This window comes from Phocoena sinus, chromosome 17 (assembly GCF_008692025.1).
Source record: "Phocoena sinus isolate mPhoSin1 chromosome 17, mPhoSin1.pri, whole genome shotgun sequence".
In the NCBI taxonomy this organism is placed as follows: Eukaryota; Metazoa; Chordata; class Mammalia; order Artiodactyla; family Phocoenidae; genus Phocoena; species Phocoena sinus.
In genome coordinates this window covers 77855253-77871810 of record NC_045779.1, presented here as the reverse complement: position 1 = coordinate 77871810, position 16558 = coordinate 77855253, and the positions used below count along the sequence as shown (strand labels likewise).

The 16558-nt window shown below is 67.2% G+C and overlaps 1 protein-coding gene across 1 annotated transcript in view; it reads right to left on the bottom strand.

The window, feature by feature from the left end:
- Positions 1-1832, bottom strand: part of ADGRB1 (adhesion G protein-coupled receptor B1) — a 72745-nt gene extending 70913 nt beyond the window's left edge. Inside the window, exon 1 of the mRNA XM_032610591.1 lies at positions 1061-1832. Coding sequence (XP_032466482.1) covers positions 1061-1832 — 772 coding nt within the window. The remainder of the gene's footprint in view (positions 1-1060) is intronic.
- Positions 1833-16558: the final 14726 nt, after the last annotated feature.

The following is a 16558-nucleotide window of genomic DNA, read 5'->3' as shown; positions in this document are numbered from 1 at the left end:
CTGGCACGCTGTCTGGTGTCTCAAACTCCACGTTCGGTGAAGAGCTGTCCCCTGACGCAGCCCCAGCCTCCCGAGACACCCTGGGCGTCCCGCTCCAAGCACACACACGGTCTCCCTCCTGCCCGATGCCAGGGGGCCCGCTCGGTGTCCCATCCCACTGATGGCGCCCTCCTGTGCAGGTGGCCGTCTCACCGAGGAACCCAAACTGCTAAGAAGGTGGGACCAGCTGAGCACACGCCCAACCCCACCTTTGCCCTGCCCTGCCCTCTGACCCGCACGGGGCTCACCCGCACCCCTCCCAGAACCTCGAACATGGCCCCCTGACCTCCAGGTGACATGCAGCCCCGCCACCAGGGTCCCTCCCCCTGCGGTGTCTTCATCACGACCTGACGTGCCTGTTTCTTGTGCTTTGCCGCTTAACACCGCCCAGACCCAGAAGGCAGCTCCACGAGAGCGAGCGAGAGCGAGAGCGGGGCTTTTGTTTTGTTTTGTTTTTGTTGTTTCTTGTCTCCCTTGCGTGTCCCCGGCACCTAGAACACCTCACAGGCGCTGGGTAACTGTAACCACGTGCAAGCCCCACACTGCATCTCCCTGACCACACGAGTCCACTCTGCTCACTTTTTCTCCCGTGTCCCAGGAGGCCCCTGCAGACCCCGGCCACAGGCCACAGCAGCCTGCTGGCCCATGAGAATGATCCTGCCTGCGAAAAGGGAGGGACCGGGAGGGATCCTCCCCCCAGCCGGGAATCTAAAACTCCCTCATCCTGGGAGAAATCAGACCCGCTCTTCCTTCCTTCCCTCCCTCCCTCCATCCATCCCTCCCTTCCCTGAGCACTTAGCAAGCACCACCCATGAGGCAGGCACCCCAGCACCCTGGGGGCCAGAGGCAGGCACCCCAGTCTGCCCATTCTCAGCGAGCCTGCAGAGAACTTCTCTCTTTGCACTTGGCTTCCCCGAAGTGCTCGGGGGATCGGTGGCCAGGGCAGCCCTGCAGAGAAGACCCTTCCCACCCACCGTATGCCCAGAGAGCCACCCCAGGGCCTCTCCTAGCCGTCACTCACCTGGAGCGCCCTCCCCGCCCCGGTCCTGGGTCAGGCTGGTGAGACAGTTCTCGGGGCCACCAGCCATGCCGTCCCTCAGGCAGACATCCCCGCGAGGCACCAGGGAGCCGGAGGCAGGGTCGCCGCTGTCCCCGCCCGGGCAGGCACAGGGGGTCTGCATGATGCCACAGGGGTGTGAGCTGCGGCTGCCAGCCAGACAGGCGTCCAGCCAGCGGCACAGCATCTGGCAGGCGGCCCGGCTGGGGTTGCGGTTGCCCACGACCAGGTACTCCACGGAGAAGTCGTCGCTGGGACCGGGGGGCCCGTCCTGGGGCGCGGGGCCGTCGTCCTGGGGCGGCCGCTGCCGCTGCATCTGTAGAAACTGCTTGCTGGCCTGCAGGAAGGCCAGGGGTGCCGAGGGGTCGCAGAGCCTCAGCACCTCGTCGAAGCTCTCCACGCCCAGGTAGGTGCGTGTGGACTCCAGGAAGGAGTCGAACTGGTAGGTGCGGACGCGGGTGGGGCCGCTGCAGGAGGGCGCCTTGGCCACCTTCACGTAGAGCGTGTAGCGGCGCGGGTCCGGGTTGCGCAGGGTCCAGGAGCAGCGCGAGGCGTTGGCCGGGAACACGGCGGCTGCCGAGAAGTACCCGAAGAACTTGCCCTGCACCAGCGTGGCGCACGACTCGGCCCCGGGCCCTGCGTCTGTCCCCGCGGCCGTGCCCGCCTGGTGCCCCAGCAGCAGCAGCAGTGGCCCGAGGATCCAGAGGGCGCCCGGGGCGGCGGCCTGGCCCCTCATCCTAGCTCGCGGGGCCGCCAGGGTTCCGCCGGCTGGGCAGGCAGGCGCGAGCCAGGCCTTGACATGCCAGGGTCCGGCAGCGAGCGGAGCGGGCCGGGGCCGGGGGCAGGGCCTTCAAGCGAGGACAGGAGGAGGAGACGGCTTCAGGTGACTGAGTGGGCAGGGGCGGCTCCTAACGTCCGGGGCCCCAGTGCCTGCCTGTGGCCGCCAGCAGCAGCTGCAAGAGAAAGAGCAGAGAGGGTTCGCGTGAGCCCCCGGGGGAGGCTGGGACTTGGCACTCTGGGGGCAGTGCCCGCCCCGGGCTCTGGGCCCCCGACACAGGCCCTGGCCTCGCTCTCAGGCATCTGCTCTGCCCACCTGTTTGTCTGCCACCTGCCAGCATGTCCACCTGCAGGGGCAGGAGCCAGGGGCCGGGGCCCCTCCTCCCCCACCAAGCCTGAGCTGGAAGCGGTGGGCCGCCCCGGCCAGGGCCGCAGGCCACAGGGGCCTCGGCTGTGCCCGTCTGGCTGGGCAGCCTGGCGTGGCTACACGGGCTCTGGGCCCGACCGCCTGCCCTGGGGTGGCCACGGAGGCCATTCTGCCCCTGGGCCTCTGTGGCCTCTCAGACCGTACCCCTCTCCAGCTCTCTTTCAGGGAAGAATCTGCTAACCCAGCCAGAGGGGAAGCAGGGCAAGGGAGTAGAGGAGACAGGTCATTCCAGCCGTTGCCCAGCTTCCCTGCAGCCCCGCCCCTCTGGGCCTTGCCCGGTGCAGCTGCAGAGACCCCTCCCACTTCTGTTTCGTCACAGCAGGAGTGACCAGTTTTTGGGGGGTGAGGGTAGGATTGGTGCCCCGTCTCTGGGTCTCTGGCTGTGACTGTGACATCCACCCACCTCCTATTGCCCCCCCTTCCTGCTCACACAGCCACTCAGGTGCCCCCTTTGGCCTACCAGCCATGTTCCTGCCAGGGACCCTCCCTCTCCCCGCCCCGGAGTCACCTGCCGCCACCGGGACCAGGCTCAGGCCTGCCCCTCCCCACTTAGCCAGGCTGCTCCCTGCCTCCCATCTCACGATGAGGAAATCAAGGCTCAGACGGGGTCACAGGCAGGGGGCGGCAGTACCCACACTTGAACACCCCCAGACTGACCCCAACCTTGTGGCCCTGGGGTCACCTGCGCTGCACCAGGAGTGGGCACTGGCTGCGTGCCGCCGGCTCACAGGTCAGCAGGGACACAGCAGAGCCGTCCTGGGCCCAGGGAGCCAACGCTGCCCATCCTGACGCGCCTCCACGTGGACCCTGCAAAGTTCCTTCTGCCTAAACCTCAGCTTCCCCACTCTCCCTCCCCAGAGCCCCTGCTGGGCGTCGTCCGGACAGCAGCAGCTGAGCATGTGGGCAAAGGAGGGGGAGCCACGGCAGCCCCCCCGCAGCCCGCCTGGCCTGGTGCCGGCGCCTCGGCTCCGCCGACCGTGCACACGCCAGCCGCCTGCCCACAGGGACCCGCTGCTTCTTGCCGCCTGGGCCCAGCTGGCCGGCGACACAAGGTCGGTCACTGCTCTGCAGTCCCCTCCTGGCGTCCTTCCTGGCAGGCCTTGTAGGCAGAGCAGGGAGCTGGGCGTGGGCGGCCTCGGGCTGGCCAGGATGGCTGGACACGGGCTGCCCCACTCATGGCAGTGTGGACTCGGCCGAGGCCCTCACTTCCCAGCCTCACTCCACCAGCATGAGGTCAGTGCTGGACCTGCAGGTTTACCCAGAGATGGGGCAGCAGGCACCCGCGGCAGGGGCTCCGGATCACCAGGGGCGGCCCTGTGGGGCTCTTTAGTGGCCAACGCTCAGGTCCCCTGAGGAAAGGACTTGCAGACCCCTCATGCAGACCCTGCACTTGGCCCCTGCTTCCAGGAAGCCCCTCTTCCGGTCGCGCCTCTAGGCCATCCGGGGGCCAGCCTCGGACGCCAGCATAGCAGAGCCGCCTGCCCTGGCCACCCACTGCCACGTGTGGGAACCAAGAGGCTGGGGCCAGGGTCCCACAGTCAATCCCAGACCTAGGAGGCTGCCTGCAGGGGTGGCCATGGCATCCGAAACCTCACCTGAACCCCAGCCCCGGCTGCAGCGCCCCCTCCCTTGGTCCCAGGCTGGGACCTAATGCAGCCACCAGGCCCCCAGCTGGGGCCCCAGCCCCGGGACAAACCCTCTCCGATGCCCCGGAGAATCCCAGGTGGAAGTCGGCAAAGCCCAGCAGAAACTCTGATCACAGTCGGGCGTTTCCCCAACACCACCCTGACCCCCGCCACGTGACAGCCGACTCCTTCTGACTCATCCCCCTTGACCTGGGGTCAAGGCCACCCCAAAACACGGCACCTTCCCCCAGAGGGGCCTGCCTGGTCCTGAGATGGCCCAGGCCGGGCCCACACTCTCCCCTCCCCACCCCAGCCCCTGGCGGCCCATGCCACAGCCCTCCCGTGTGGAATGTGGGTACAGCCTGGCGCACACACCCGGCCTCAGGTGTCTCAGACACTCAGCCTCAAGGCTGCACAGCTGCCTCCACCACCCTGTGGGCTCGCAGGCCTGGAGGGGCGTCCCAGCCAGGCCCAGCGTGGAGGGAAAGCACAGGAGAAGCAGGGCTCGTGGCGGGGAGGGGACCAGCGTTGGGCTCGATCCTGCGCGGGGCACTCTGTCTCCGCAGGAGCAATCCTGGGGCCCCTGCGCGGACGGGCACATGGGGGCCACAGACGAAGAACCTTGGTGGGGGCTTGCTGGTGCTGGGCGCCTGAGGCAGGATCCGGGCCCAGGTCTGCCGCACAAAGCCCCTGCCCTCTGAGAGCTGGCACTGCCCTAGGCCCTGCAGAACCGGCCCTGATCCTGCCCCTGTCCCAGGGCCTGTGGGAGCCGGGCCGAGCCGGGGCCCTCCTAGCATCCCTGCCGGCTGGCCCTCATCCACGCCAGCTCACTCCGCTCCTTGAGGGCCTGTCAGGGGAGCGAGGCCCAGCCCAGGGTCCCGCACAGCGGGCGAGAGGGAGAAGCGAGGATGAGATGCAGGGCAGCGCCCCGTTCAGAACTGCCCCGTAGAAGGGCGGCAACACGGGGCTTGGCCTGGGGGGTGAGGAAGGAGGCAGGGCAAGGATGCGCAGGACGCAGAAGAGAGCGGCCCCGGCCCCGGCCCCGGCTGGGCGCTGCAATGTGGAGGCGACGTTGCTGGCCTGGACCCTGGGGAGGCGGGAGGCGCCCATGGGGACAGGGGATAAGTGGCAGCTCAGGACGCCACACACCCGGGACTGAGGCTCTGGTATGAGCCTTCAACAGGCTCCTGGGGCCAGGAGATGGCCTAGAAGGGCCCACCCATGGGGTTTTCGCACAGGGTTCCACAGGGCGGACCACTAGGACCACCAGGGGGCCAGGCCTCCTCTACACCTTGAACAGCTCCACACCCTGGGCCTTAGGAAGGGCTCTGCTGGCCAGAACGCTGTCCCAGCTCTGAATCTGAGTGCCACAGAACTGGCCTGGCACTGCCTCTTCTGGCTGGTCTCGGGGCAGAGCTGGGCAGGAGGCCCAGGCCGTCAGCATGGACAGCTCCCGTGCCTGCCAGCGGTCACTCACCCTCCACCTGCCCGCACCCCACACCCTGCCCTCTGCCCCGCCCCCAACAGACCCACAGATGCTTTCCAGAGGCTGAGGCCTCTCCATCCCCATTAACTGCCTGCCTGAAACGCTCCAACAAGGCCCTGGATAAATGGCTCAGAGGCCCCCTCCAGCCTTGGTCCGGGGGACGCCCGCGTCAGGCCCCAGGTCACACAGCCGTGGTGGAGGCCGACCAGTTGAATCCATCCCAGGCCCGGGCAAGCAGAGCTGAGATGGGGTGGGGCGTGCAGGGGAGCCCCTGACCCCGCCTGGCACCCAGGGGTAGTGTCCTGGAGGGGGCAATGCTGGGGAAGGGTCCCGGGATGAGGGGGACAGCATCCATCCTCACTGGGGGGATTCCTCTGACGGGGGAGGGGGCACAGGCAGGGAGAGCTGGGGGGAGGCTTGTGTGGTGTCTGGGCTGGGAGGGTGGTCAGAGGACAAACAGGGTCATGGAGGTGACCAGGCTTCTAGCCTGAGCACGTGGGCCATGGGCGGTGGGGACCCTCACTGAGCTGGGGGGAGTAGACATGTGCCCGTACGTGCGTGTGCAAACACCTATGTCTCTGTGTGCGCACATGTGTGTGCGTGCCTGCACTGTGTCTGCACACACGCACCCGTGTAGTAGCACGCTTGTACAAGGCTCCCAGCAGGAGGAGGGCTCAGCGTTTAATCATGGGATGTGCAGGGCAGTGGGACAGGGACTGGGGCTGGGAGAGGAGTGCTTGCCTGGAGGGGGAGCCCATGGCCAGGACGGAGCCTCACGGAGGCCAAGGCAGGGCCTCAGAGAAGGGCCAGGCCGGCAGAAGGCCGGCTCCACGCTGGGTGCAGGTGACTGGGGCTGTGGTTCCCCCGGGCTGGCTCATGCCTGCTTCCCTCAGCCACACCCAGCGCCCAGGCCTCCGCTGGGGGTCAAACTCTACAAGCCTGGGACCACAGGTGAGGGGCCTGGAGGAGGCTCCTGGCCTCGGTGCCGGGGTCCAGCGAGGCTGCGGGTCGCTCTTCTCCAGAGGTGCTCAGGGGGGGACTGTCTCCCTGGGGCTGCAGGCCCCCTGTCTGGTCCTTGTGTTCCCATATCCCAACCTGGGTCATTGCGGCGTCCATCGCCCCCTGCCCATCTTGGGGTACCAAGGACGGTGGCCAATTAGCACCCAAGCCCCCTCAGGCCCCCGCCTCTCCCATCACCTTCTCAGGGCCAAACTGCCCTGCTGCAGGGAAACCCTCCTGGTGTCTGGCCCCCATCCCTTTGGCCAGCCTCTGCCCCGAACCTACCACGCGGCCTCTCAGAGCCTGCAGGGTGGCCTCGGGGTGAGGGGTGGGGGACTCCAGAGAGCCGGCCACGGCAGGCGGAGGACGGGGATCTGGAGTCACGGCGACGAGAGAGGGAGACGGTGGCTGGTTACTGAGCGCTGACTGCACACGGGACCCCAGGAGGCAGGAGCAGCAGCGGCCCCACTTCACAGCTGGCAGGGTCGCAGCCCGCTAAGGGGTGACGCGCCCTCCTCCCACCACCGTCCCAGACGTATCTGCGCACGGGGGACCATCCAGCCCCTGGCCTCGATCAGAAGCCCTGGGCGCCTCGGGATCGCTGCCACACAGGGGCGTGGGCTGGATGCCCACCCATCAGCCTCCAGAAGTCTCCGGCCTCACCTCAGTCCGTGGGATCCCCCCCCGCACCACCCCACCGCAACTGTCCAACACACAGACCTGACCCAGGCCCTGCCTCCATCCCTCCCCACCCACCCCAGGCCGCCAATGGCATCCCCCGACACCAGCCACAAAAGGCGCTCTGTTGTCCCGCCCGGCACTCTGAACAGTGCCCGCCTGTGTGTCCTGGGGAAGGCTGCACTGGGGGAGGGGCGCGTGGGCATCCGCGGCTCGGAGCCGGCAGCCGGGTGGGGCTGGGAGAGCACGCAGGGGAGGCCCCCCGGGGGCACCTGACCGCCCAACAGGGGCCGCCCTCCTGGGCTGTGGCAGGTCAGGCCGCCAGGCAGAGCCTCCATTCCTGAGCAGAGCTGGGGGCTCTGCTAGGAGATCCTGCCCCCAGCCCTCCTGACTGACGTGTGGCACATCCCAGGCCTTCCCCAAGGAGGCCCCGGCCATGTTCCACTCACAGCAGAAAGGTGGGAGCTTGCCAGTGAGGTATCCCCGCGGGGCGGGAAGGGGCCGCCTGGGTGGGGCTGGGCTGCCGGCAGGGAGGCCTCCTTCCCCTGCCTACCTACCTGCCTGGGCACAGGGGCTGCCAGGGGGATCTGGCCGGAGGCCAGGCAGAGCTCCCCAGGAGGAAAAAGAAAGGTGCCCCGGAAGGTCCACTGCTGGGGGGTGGAGGGAGGGCCCTCTGGCTCTGCTCCAGGCCTCCCCGTACACACCCTCACCCTCATCACACCTTTTCTTGCCCAGGAGCCTGTTACCCCAAACCACCTGTAGGCCTTGAAGACACCCCGTGCCCTCAAGCTCCCGGGCTGCCCCCGCTGCCCTGGCCCCTGCCCAGCAGACACCCACCTGTCCTTCAGGACACGGGCCAGGTGGCTGCCCTAGAAGCCTTACCTGAGCCTGCCGGACCCCTCCCGCTCTGAGCTCCCACTGCGTCCTGCGCCCCGGGCATGCACACACACGGCTGCATACACACGCACACGATGCCCTTGCGTGCACACAGACACGCTCTCTGGAGAGTCCCAGGCGGGGACAGTGAGAGCGTCTGCCCCATCAACTGCGGCATCCCCCCGGAGCGGGGAACTCTGGGAGGCTCCTGAAATTCTGGGTGTGACATACGTCACTGCCCTCTCCCCTCTGTGTCCCCCTGCTCGGTACCCAGATTAAGCCCCTGCTCCCGGAGAGGGAGACACACCTTCCACACCCGTTCAGTGGCTGGCCTACAAGTGATGCCCACCCACACCCCACGCCAGGATCCGTTCCTGAGGTTCCCAGGAAGAGGGGCTCATCCAAGGTCACCTGTCCAAGGCCACGTGGGGAGGGTGTGAGGACGGTGACAAGATCGGAGGAGGCGGTCAGGAAGGGCCCTGGCGGCCGGCAGACAACACTGAGGTCCCAGGGACGTCCCGGATAGGCCTGGCCAGGTGGGGCCGCAGAGGTCCTGACAGCATGGAGTGGGGAGAGGGGGGTGACAACAGAGGAAGGGGGTGCTTCGCCTGGACGTGCTTCAGGAAACCCAGGTCTCCTGGCTCCCGACGTCCCCTGTACCCACCCTAATGGTGCCAGCAGCTGTGGCAGGACTGGCCGTCCCAAGACGTACCTTGGTACCTGGTGCCCAGAGGTATCAAGGCTCCGGACCTGGGCCTCCCCGAGACCCACGGGGCACCCTCTCCCCTCTCTCCAGGATGGCCGAGGTGAGCGAGGGTGGCAGAGGGTGGGCCCGGAGGAGAAAGGGCAAGCCAACCTGCGGCCCACGGTGAGCGCCGGGGAGGTGGACCCCGAGACCGGGACAGGACTGCGGAGGGGCCAGTGTGCGCGCGCGGGGGGGCCTATGCACATGCGTGTGCAGTGCGTGAGGGAGCGTGTGCGCGGCAGCGGGGAGGGTCACCGTGTATGGGGTGAACGTGTGCAGGTGTGCAAGTGTGTGAGTGGAAGGCTTTCCGGAGGCGCCCCTGCGCGCTGGGACCCAGCCGGTCAGGGCTCTGGCGGGGAGCAGGGACAGCGCTCTCTCTGTTCTGAAGGCACTCGCATCCCTCTGGGACAACTGGGCCCTCCCTGAGACCTGCACTGGCAGCCCCGCCCCCCAGGGCGGCACCCTCCCGCCTGCTGTGTGCTTTTCCGGGCAGCGCCTGTCCTCCCCTACCCTGGGAGCCAGGAGGACACTGGGACGCAGGGACGGCTCCCTAAGAGATCTGAACCCAGGGGCTTACACTCAGCTGAGGCCACAGGTCCTGGGGTCTCCCTGCGAAGCCCCGCCCTGCAGGGGGAGGGCCTTGTGCCTCTGTCGCCTGCAGCTGCGCCGAGGCAAAGGCCTGGAATCAAAGTTCCAATGGGAAGCTCTTCCCCTCTCTGGCCTTACTTTTCCAACAACTGTAAATGGGCAGTGGGTGGGAAGTGGGGCTCTCCCGGTGCCCTGCGGCCCCAGGGTCCTCGGGGTGACACCATGTCCCCGGACATGAATGTCCACCTCGGGGCCCAGATTCCAGGGTAGCGCACGCTCGCATTCTGGGCTGCGTTGCGGGTCTGTGCACGCTGATGGGGCTCTTGGGTGGTATCAGGGTGATGGCCGTTCTGTGGTGACAAGTGAAGTCTGGAGTCCAGTGCAGTTGTGGGCGGGGCAGCCCCACGCAACCTCGCTGCCCCTAGGAGCACCCGCTATCTTTGGAGTGTCCATCAGGCCAAGTCATCACCTCTGTTTACACCCCCCCGTGGCCCCCACCACTCCTAGGACATAGCCCGAGGCCTACAGGGATCTGCGGTCTGGCCCCGCTCCCTCTGAAGCCCTGGTCCTGCCATTCACCTCTTTTCCAGCTCCTGTCTACGCCTCACACCTGCCACAGGGCCTTTGCATGGCTGGTCCCATACTGAGACCCTCCTCATCGTCACCACCTCCACCGCTCTTCTCCCAGCTTAGCTGCCACTTCCCCGTGGAGGGCTCTCGGGGAGCCCCACCTCTGGGCTCCTGCAGGCTGCTGTCTTCCATCCCCAGGGTCCATTCACTGAGCCGAGCAGGGTCTCCTTCCTCCCGTATTCCCACCAGCCTTCACACCGGGTGGGGGGCATGCCCTCTGCCTCGTCCGGGCTGCACCACTAGTGCGAGTGTGTACACGTGGGCACCCACATGTTTAGTATGTGTGTGCGTGCAAGCTGTGCACAAGGGTATCCGGGCCGTGTGTGTTTACACAGAAATCACAGCTCTGACCGATGGCGCAGCTGCAGCCATTGAGGCTGGAGGCCAGAGGGTTCCAGAGGACAATGGGATAGTGTGGGTTTGCTGGCTCGGATAGAGTTAACAAAACCCTCCAGGTTTGAGGTTTGGGGGGCGGGGTTAGAGCTTTACTCCCAGGGGTCCACCTCTTGCACACAGCCAGTTATAGGACCTGCCACAGGTAAAATGTGGTGCGGTTAAATACTGCCATCCAGGGCGCACATTCACACAGACCTGCTCTGCGCCACACACACATGTGGCAGTTTGCATGCCTGCCCACACATGCCGCCAGCCTGCCGGCCGGACACACACGTGCACGCGTAGCACACATGAACACAAACATGCTCCTCACGCCCGTGCACAGGGCACGGAGGTCCGGGGGCCAGGCGAGAGTGGAGAGACACAGGTCACAGCGCTCCCGCCCAGACGCGGGAATGAGGGACCAGCGGCACCGGCGAGAGGGCGGGGGCGGCCAGGGCTGCCCAGGATGGGGCGGGCGCCTGGGCCACGGAAGAGACGGAAGGGGCGGGCAGGCGGCCGGCGGCGCGGGCGCCCTCTCTCGGCCGAACGCGACAGCGCGCCGCCCTCCGCCACCGCCACCGCCACCGCAGCCCGGCGCCCGCCGCCCCTGCCTGAGCTGGAGGCGTCCCCAGGGGGCGGGCTTGGGCCCCAGGACTCGTTCCGGAGGCGGGGCCGGACCGGGCGGGCCGGCTAGGGGGCGAGGACTCCACGGGAGGTTGCTCGCGCCCCGCTGCTCGTCTGGCTTTGCCGGGTCCGCCTCGTGCCCGTCCCCGAGGCCGCGCGTCCGCAGGCGCCCAGCTGGCTCCGGACCCGGCCGGTCGGGACGCCGCAGACCCAGCACGCTGCGGGCCCAGCACGCTGGACATCGGGACGAGCGCCGAGGGCCTGAGCCGAAGGGCTCCGAGACCCCCACCCTCGCCCCCATTTCACGGACGCGGCCACAGAGGTCCGAGAGGGGCCGGAGCCTGCGGACAAGGGAGGGCTCGACAACTTGGCTGCGTCCCCTCCCGGCCCAGGGTCTGGAGGAGACCGGCGTTATGCCGAGGGCGACGAATCGTCTTTTCCGCCCCCGCGCGGGAGTGTTGCGGGGACAAGCGCCCTTCTCCGGGATCGGAGGCGGCAAACTCCCTGCTTGAGCCTCCGCGCCGCGCCCGCCCGCGGAGCCGCGCGCCGCCCTGGCGCATTCCCGCCGGCCTCGCGCTCGGCCCCCCGCCGCCCGGGCTCCGGTGATCCCAGGCCGGCCCCGCCCCTGCCCCCCGCATCCTGGAGCAACAAGTCTGAAAGCAGCGCCGAGCGCCAGCAAGCTAGCCGGGAGGAAGGGCGCCGGGCCGGGCGCGGGGCGCTCCGGGATCCCGGAACGCGCGCAGCGTTCGCCTCCGGGGACCGGGCGCGGGCAGCGGGCTCTCGGGGCTGACTCGGTGGGCGGCCCACACCCCCTCCCAAGGCCCCGACTCTGCACGGGCGGGGGCGCGCCCAGGAGCCCCCGCCCCCTCCTTCGCCTGCTTGACCTTGCTCGGGTACTCAAAGCAGGACCCGGCGGCACCCGGGCGTCCGGACGCAGAGTTTCGCTGCCGCCTGCGGTGGTGAGGGAGCGGCTCTCTCCCTCGACCTCCCTCGCTGCCTCCGCGGCGGCGGGGGTCGCCAAGAAATGGAAGGCTTCGGGTTCTAGGAGACGCTCTGGCCGCCTCCTCAGACCCCAGATACACCGTATGCCACCTCCGGATGTGAAAAGGGACCCCAGCCTCCCGTTTGCCCTCTCCACCCCGCCCGCGCGGCCGCTGCTCGTAGGGGGCGTGTGTCTGTGTAGTGGCGGAAGGCACTGGGGGTCCCCGTAGGTCCCGAGGTGGGTTGGGAGCGCAGACCTCCCGGCTCCCTCCCCAACACGTTTGCCAATCCGCTCCTCTGGGGCGTGGGTGCGCGCCCCCTGCCCACCCACACACCTGCACACCTTTCAACTCCTCGGTAGTTGCCGCTAAGGAATCCTCGACCCAGACCCGGGGGAAGGGGACGTGTTGGGGAGCGCGCGGAGGGAATGGGTGCTGAAGGAGGGGCGGGTTAGGACTCGTCCGGTCCCATCCTGCCTCCCTGCGCTCCAAGAAACTTGGAAGCCGAAAATAAAAGTGGGGAGGGTAAGGTGCCCAGCGGGCCGGGGTTTGGGTGCCTGAACGGGCGCTCTCTCTAGGCTGCCTGGGAAGTGACCCCAGCAGGAGCCGCCGCGGCCCGGCAGAGGTACTGGGGCTGGGAGCCGCATCCTCTGACGAGCCTCCCTGGCCACCTTGCTTCGCGGCGATTTTCAGCTCCGCCGCCCCCTCCCGAGACAGGCCCGAGACGCGTTCTGCCCTGTACAGGGGGCCGCGGAGACTAGTGGGAGAGGGCACCCGGCCGGGCCCAGAGCCCCAGCCTGCCCGGGAGGGGGCGGGGGCCAGGCTCATTCCTCGAGGCAGCTCCGCGCGGCTCCAAGCGAGCGCGGCGGCCGCGGAGGGCCGGCGGCCTCCGCCCGCTGGGAATGGGGACCGAGGAGTGCCCGGCGCCTGGCCTCCCCGCTTCCCGCGGAGAGGGCACAGGGCCGACCCAAAGTTCGGAGCGGCTTATCCGCGCGGCCTGTGCGAGCGAGCGGAAAAGAAGCCGAGAACGGAACGAATCAGGGCTTTCGTGTGTGTGGAGGGGGGCGGACGGGCGCTAGGGTAGCCCTCCGCCCGATCTGGGGATAAGAGAACCTCCGGGGAGTGTCCACCGCCAGTGCCGGGTCTACCGTGAGGCTTCGAGGGAGGCACTGTGCGTGGGGGAGGACATCTCGGGCCCCTACAATGTCTGTAGGGGCTCTGGCTATGATGAGGGGAAGGGGGACACACTGGGGTGTCCCTCCTGAACCTACCTGGGTCTGCGTGTGGCTGTGGGGACATCTGGGGCTCCCTGAGGCCCCTGCCAGCGTCCGTATGTGGTGAGGACACAACGGGAACGCCTTCCCCAGCCTGCCCTGGGTCTGTGCCTGTGACGGGGAGGGGGTGTCTTCCCCAGCCTGGCCTGCCACCCCGGCCAGGCTGCGTGTGTGTGGACTGGGGGCAGGTGAGCAGCGCCGAGGAGCCTCTCCCACGTCCAGGTCGCCCCCTCCTCAGCCTCCCAGTGCGGGCGCGCGGAGACCTGCCAGATTCCGTCGCGGCCGCTGGAGGAGGCAGGGGGCGGGGGGGGGGGGGTCCAAACTCCCGTGCTCCGAGCGCAAACCTCGGAGCTGCGAAGCTCCAAACGGCGAAGTTAAGAAGTCCGGGCGTCCGCCCCTCCCCCGGCTCCCTCCCACCCTCGCTGCACCCCGTCTCGCCGCGCCCCCAGCCCCCAGCCGCCCGCCGGAGCCTTCCTTACCTTCCCGGCAGCAGCGGCCCCGCTGGCGAAGACTTGATCCGGCGAGTTGCAAATACCCAGGAGCGCCGCGCGTCGCCGGCGGCCGAGCCGGGCGTCCGGGCGGACGGCGGGGTCCTCCTGCCTCCGTCGCCCCCGGCCCGCTCCAGGCCTAGCAGCGACGTCCCCGGGAGCGCACCCGCCGGCGCGCGCAGGCCCCCTCCCCTCCCCCCGCCTGCCGGCGCCCCCCGGGCGCCGGGGAGGTTCGGATGCCCGGGCTGCAGGCGATGCGGAGCGCGCGGGCCCGGGCCCGGCCAGGACGCGGCGCGGCCGCCTGTGCTCCCGGCTCGCCGGCTCCACGCTCGCTCAGCCGGGGCCGCCGCCAACGCCGCGCCCGCCGCCGCCTGCGCCCGCCGCTCCCTCTCCGGCCGCCGCCGCCGCTCCGCTCCTCTCGCCTGCCCCGCTCCTCTCGCCTTTTTTCCCCTTCCTGAGGGGGGGGGGGGGCGAGCCGAGCCGAGCCGAGCCGGGGGCGGGGCGGCGCGGGGAGGAGGAGGAGGAGGCCGAGGACGGCGAGAAGGAGGAGGAGAGAGGCGAGCTGCTTCCCCCCACCGGGCTGCCGGCGCTCCCCAATCTCTCCCTCTCTGAAACTGGATCCCGAATCGGGAGCCAGAGACTGCATTACGGATTACATCAGGCTTTATAGAGCTTCCAGATCACACATTAGAGGGGAGCGCGAGCGGGGGGCGGGGTGTGGGGGAGGGGAGAGAGATAACGGGGTTGGGGGCACGGGTAAAACGCACACAAGCGCGCACACCGAGGAAAGCCCAGCTCCTGCCCCATGCAGCAGGAAAACCAAGAGTTGGGTCTCAGCCCTCTGCCTCTTCCAGGAGCCGAGGAGTGGCTGCCGCTGGCCGGCTGGATAAATGGATGGGTGGATAGGTGGACAGGGGGATGCATGGATAGACAGAGGGCAGATGGATGGCGGGAAGGAAGTTATATGGGGTTGTGCGTGAACAACGCACAAAGGTCCATGAGAGGATGGGGTGCGTGGAAGGGTGGATGAGGTAAGTGGGTGTAGATTGAGGAGGTGCTCCGGCGGCTGGGTGGATGGACAGATGCCTAGAGAGATGGGTGGGACGGTAGATGGAAGGGTGGAGGTGGGTGGATGGATGGAGGAAAGAGGCGGCTGAGGATGGGCAGGATAGGTGGGTGCATAAATGGATGGACGGCACATGAGTGGAGGGCTGAAGAGATGGGGTGGGCCGTGCAGTTGGAAGGATGATGCATGGATAGGTGGATGAGAGTGGGTGGGCGGGTTGGAGGGAAGATGGAATGAGTGATGGGCAAGAGACAGAGTCAGAGGCACAGACTCTGGACCCCATCCAAGAGGGTCAGAGGTTGGCGGATGTGGGAAGGGCCAGTTTGAACTGCCCAGGTTGGATTTGTCGAGTCCCCTCAGGGGTACTCTGTTCTGAGAGATGTTGAGGGAGGGGCTTGGGAGAAGAGCCAAGGGTTTGAAAGTGAGGTCCAGACCACCATTTACCCTGTGGAGCTGTCCTCAGCCATTCCATCCACATTCACATCCTCCATGCATCCTCCTTTGACTTGGTGACAGTGAGGACATCCCAGTCACATATGTAGATTTTCTTTTCCATAAGCTGATGGAGATGGCCCCTTTAGCTGCTTCATCTCCCATCTTAAAGTGACAACAGTCCCTCTTCTTCTGAGACCTTTGGCCAGATACCCATAGGGGGCCTCCCTAGAATGAAATACAGAATCTTGGAGGAATGACCTCAGGGAAATTACTTCAGGGTCCTTCTCTACCAGGATGTTTATGCCTCCCAGCCCCTTGCTTCTTTTTCATAACTTGTGGTCCACTCTGAATGCAAAATCTTCTTTGGGTCCGCCTGAATATCCAATACTATACACATTTATCATCCTAGCAGTCCACTAATGCCTTTGCTGCCCAAGCCCAGCATCTGGTCCAACTGTCTGCTTTTCTCAGCTTCTTCCCAGGAGGCTCCATCAGGGTGTCATCACTGTCACCATAAAACACTAATTCGCAATCATTGTCACCATTCTCAACCTGAATGTCAGCAGCCACTCCCACACTGTTCTCTCCATGACCATTGCCATAACCCCCAAACAGTGCCACTACATCGCCACCACAGTCGGCACCATCTCTGGTCACTGCACGTCGCTCCCCCCATCAGGTGGAGCTCCGTCCAAACCAGTCCCTCTCGAAAGGCCAGCCTGTGGCCTAAGCCTCTAGGGGTGTCCTGAGGGGCTGGTCGGAAGAGCTAGGGAGACACAGATCCCAAGGCAATTGGGAGGGCAGGGGAGGCCCCTTTCCCAGTCAACCTCCAGGCCAGCCTTATTCCTCCCCCTCCCTCCCGGGGAAAGGACCTTCTTCCCAAAGTCTTTGAACTGGGGGAAGAGATGGAGGTGGTGCCCCCGGCGGGGTGGGGGTGAGGCGCTGCCCCATCTGCGCCTCCCGCCCTTCCTAGCCCAGATCCTCTCTGCCTGCTGCCCTTGCTTCCATCTCCTCCCTGCACTAGCAGCTCGTGGCCACCAGGGGTCCTCTGGTATTAGGCCACAAGGCCCCGCCAAGGGTGCCGGTAGCTCTGAGTCAGGATTTCAGCTGCCGCTTTGCCACCGACCTTTCTCCTGTGGATGGGGGAGGATAGCAGCCATACCACTCCTCTGCTTTGGGACCCCCGCCTGGGGTTCCCAGGGCAAGGCTGGGACCCCCTCCACCCAGGCCATCCAGCACAAGGTGGTGTCCCCTCAGACGGGGCTTCTCAGCAGGCCTACGTCTCCCCCTCCCTGCTCAGGGACTCCTTGCCTCCCTCCATTACTTGCCCCTTTTAGAAAAGTGTCCCCTTGCCCCAGTTCCTGATCCAGACCCCAGACAGTTCCC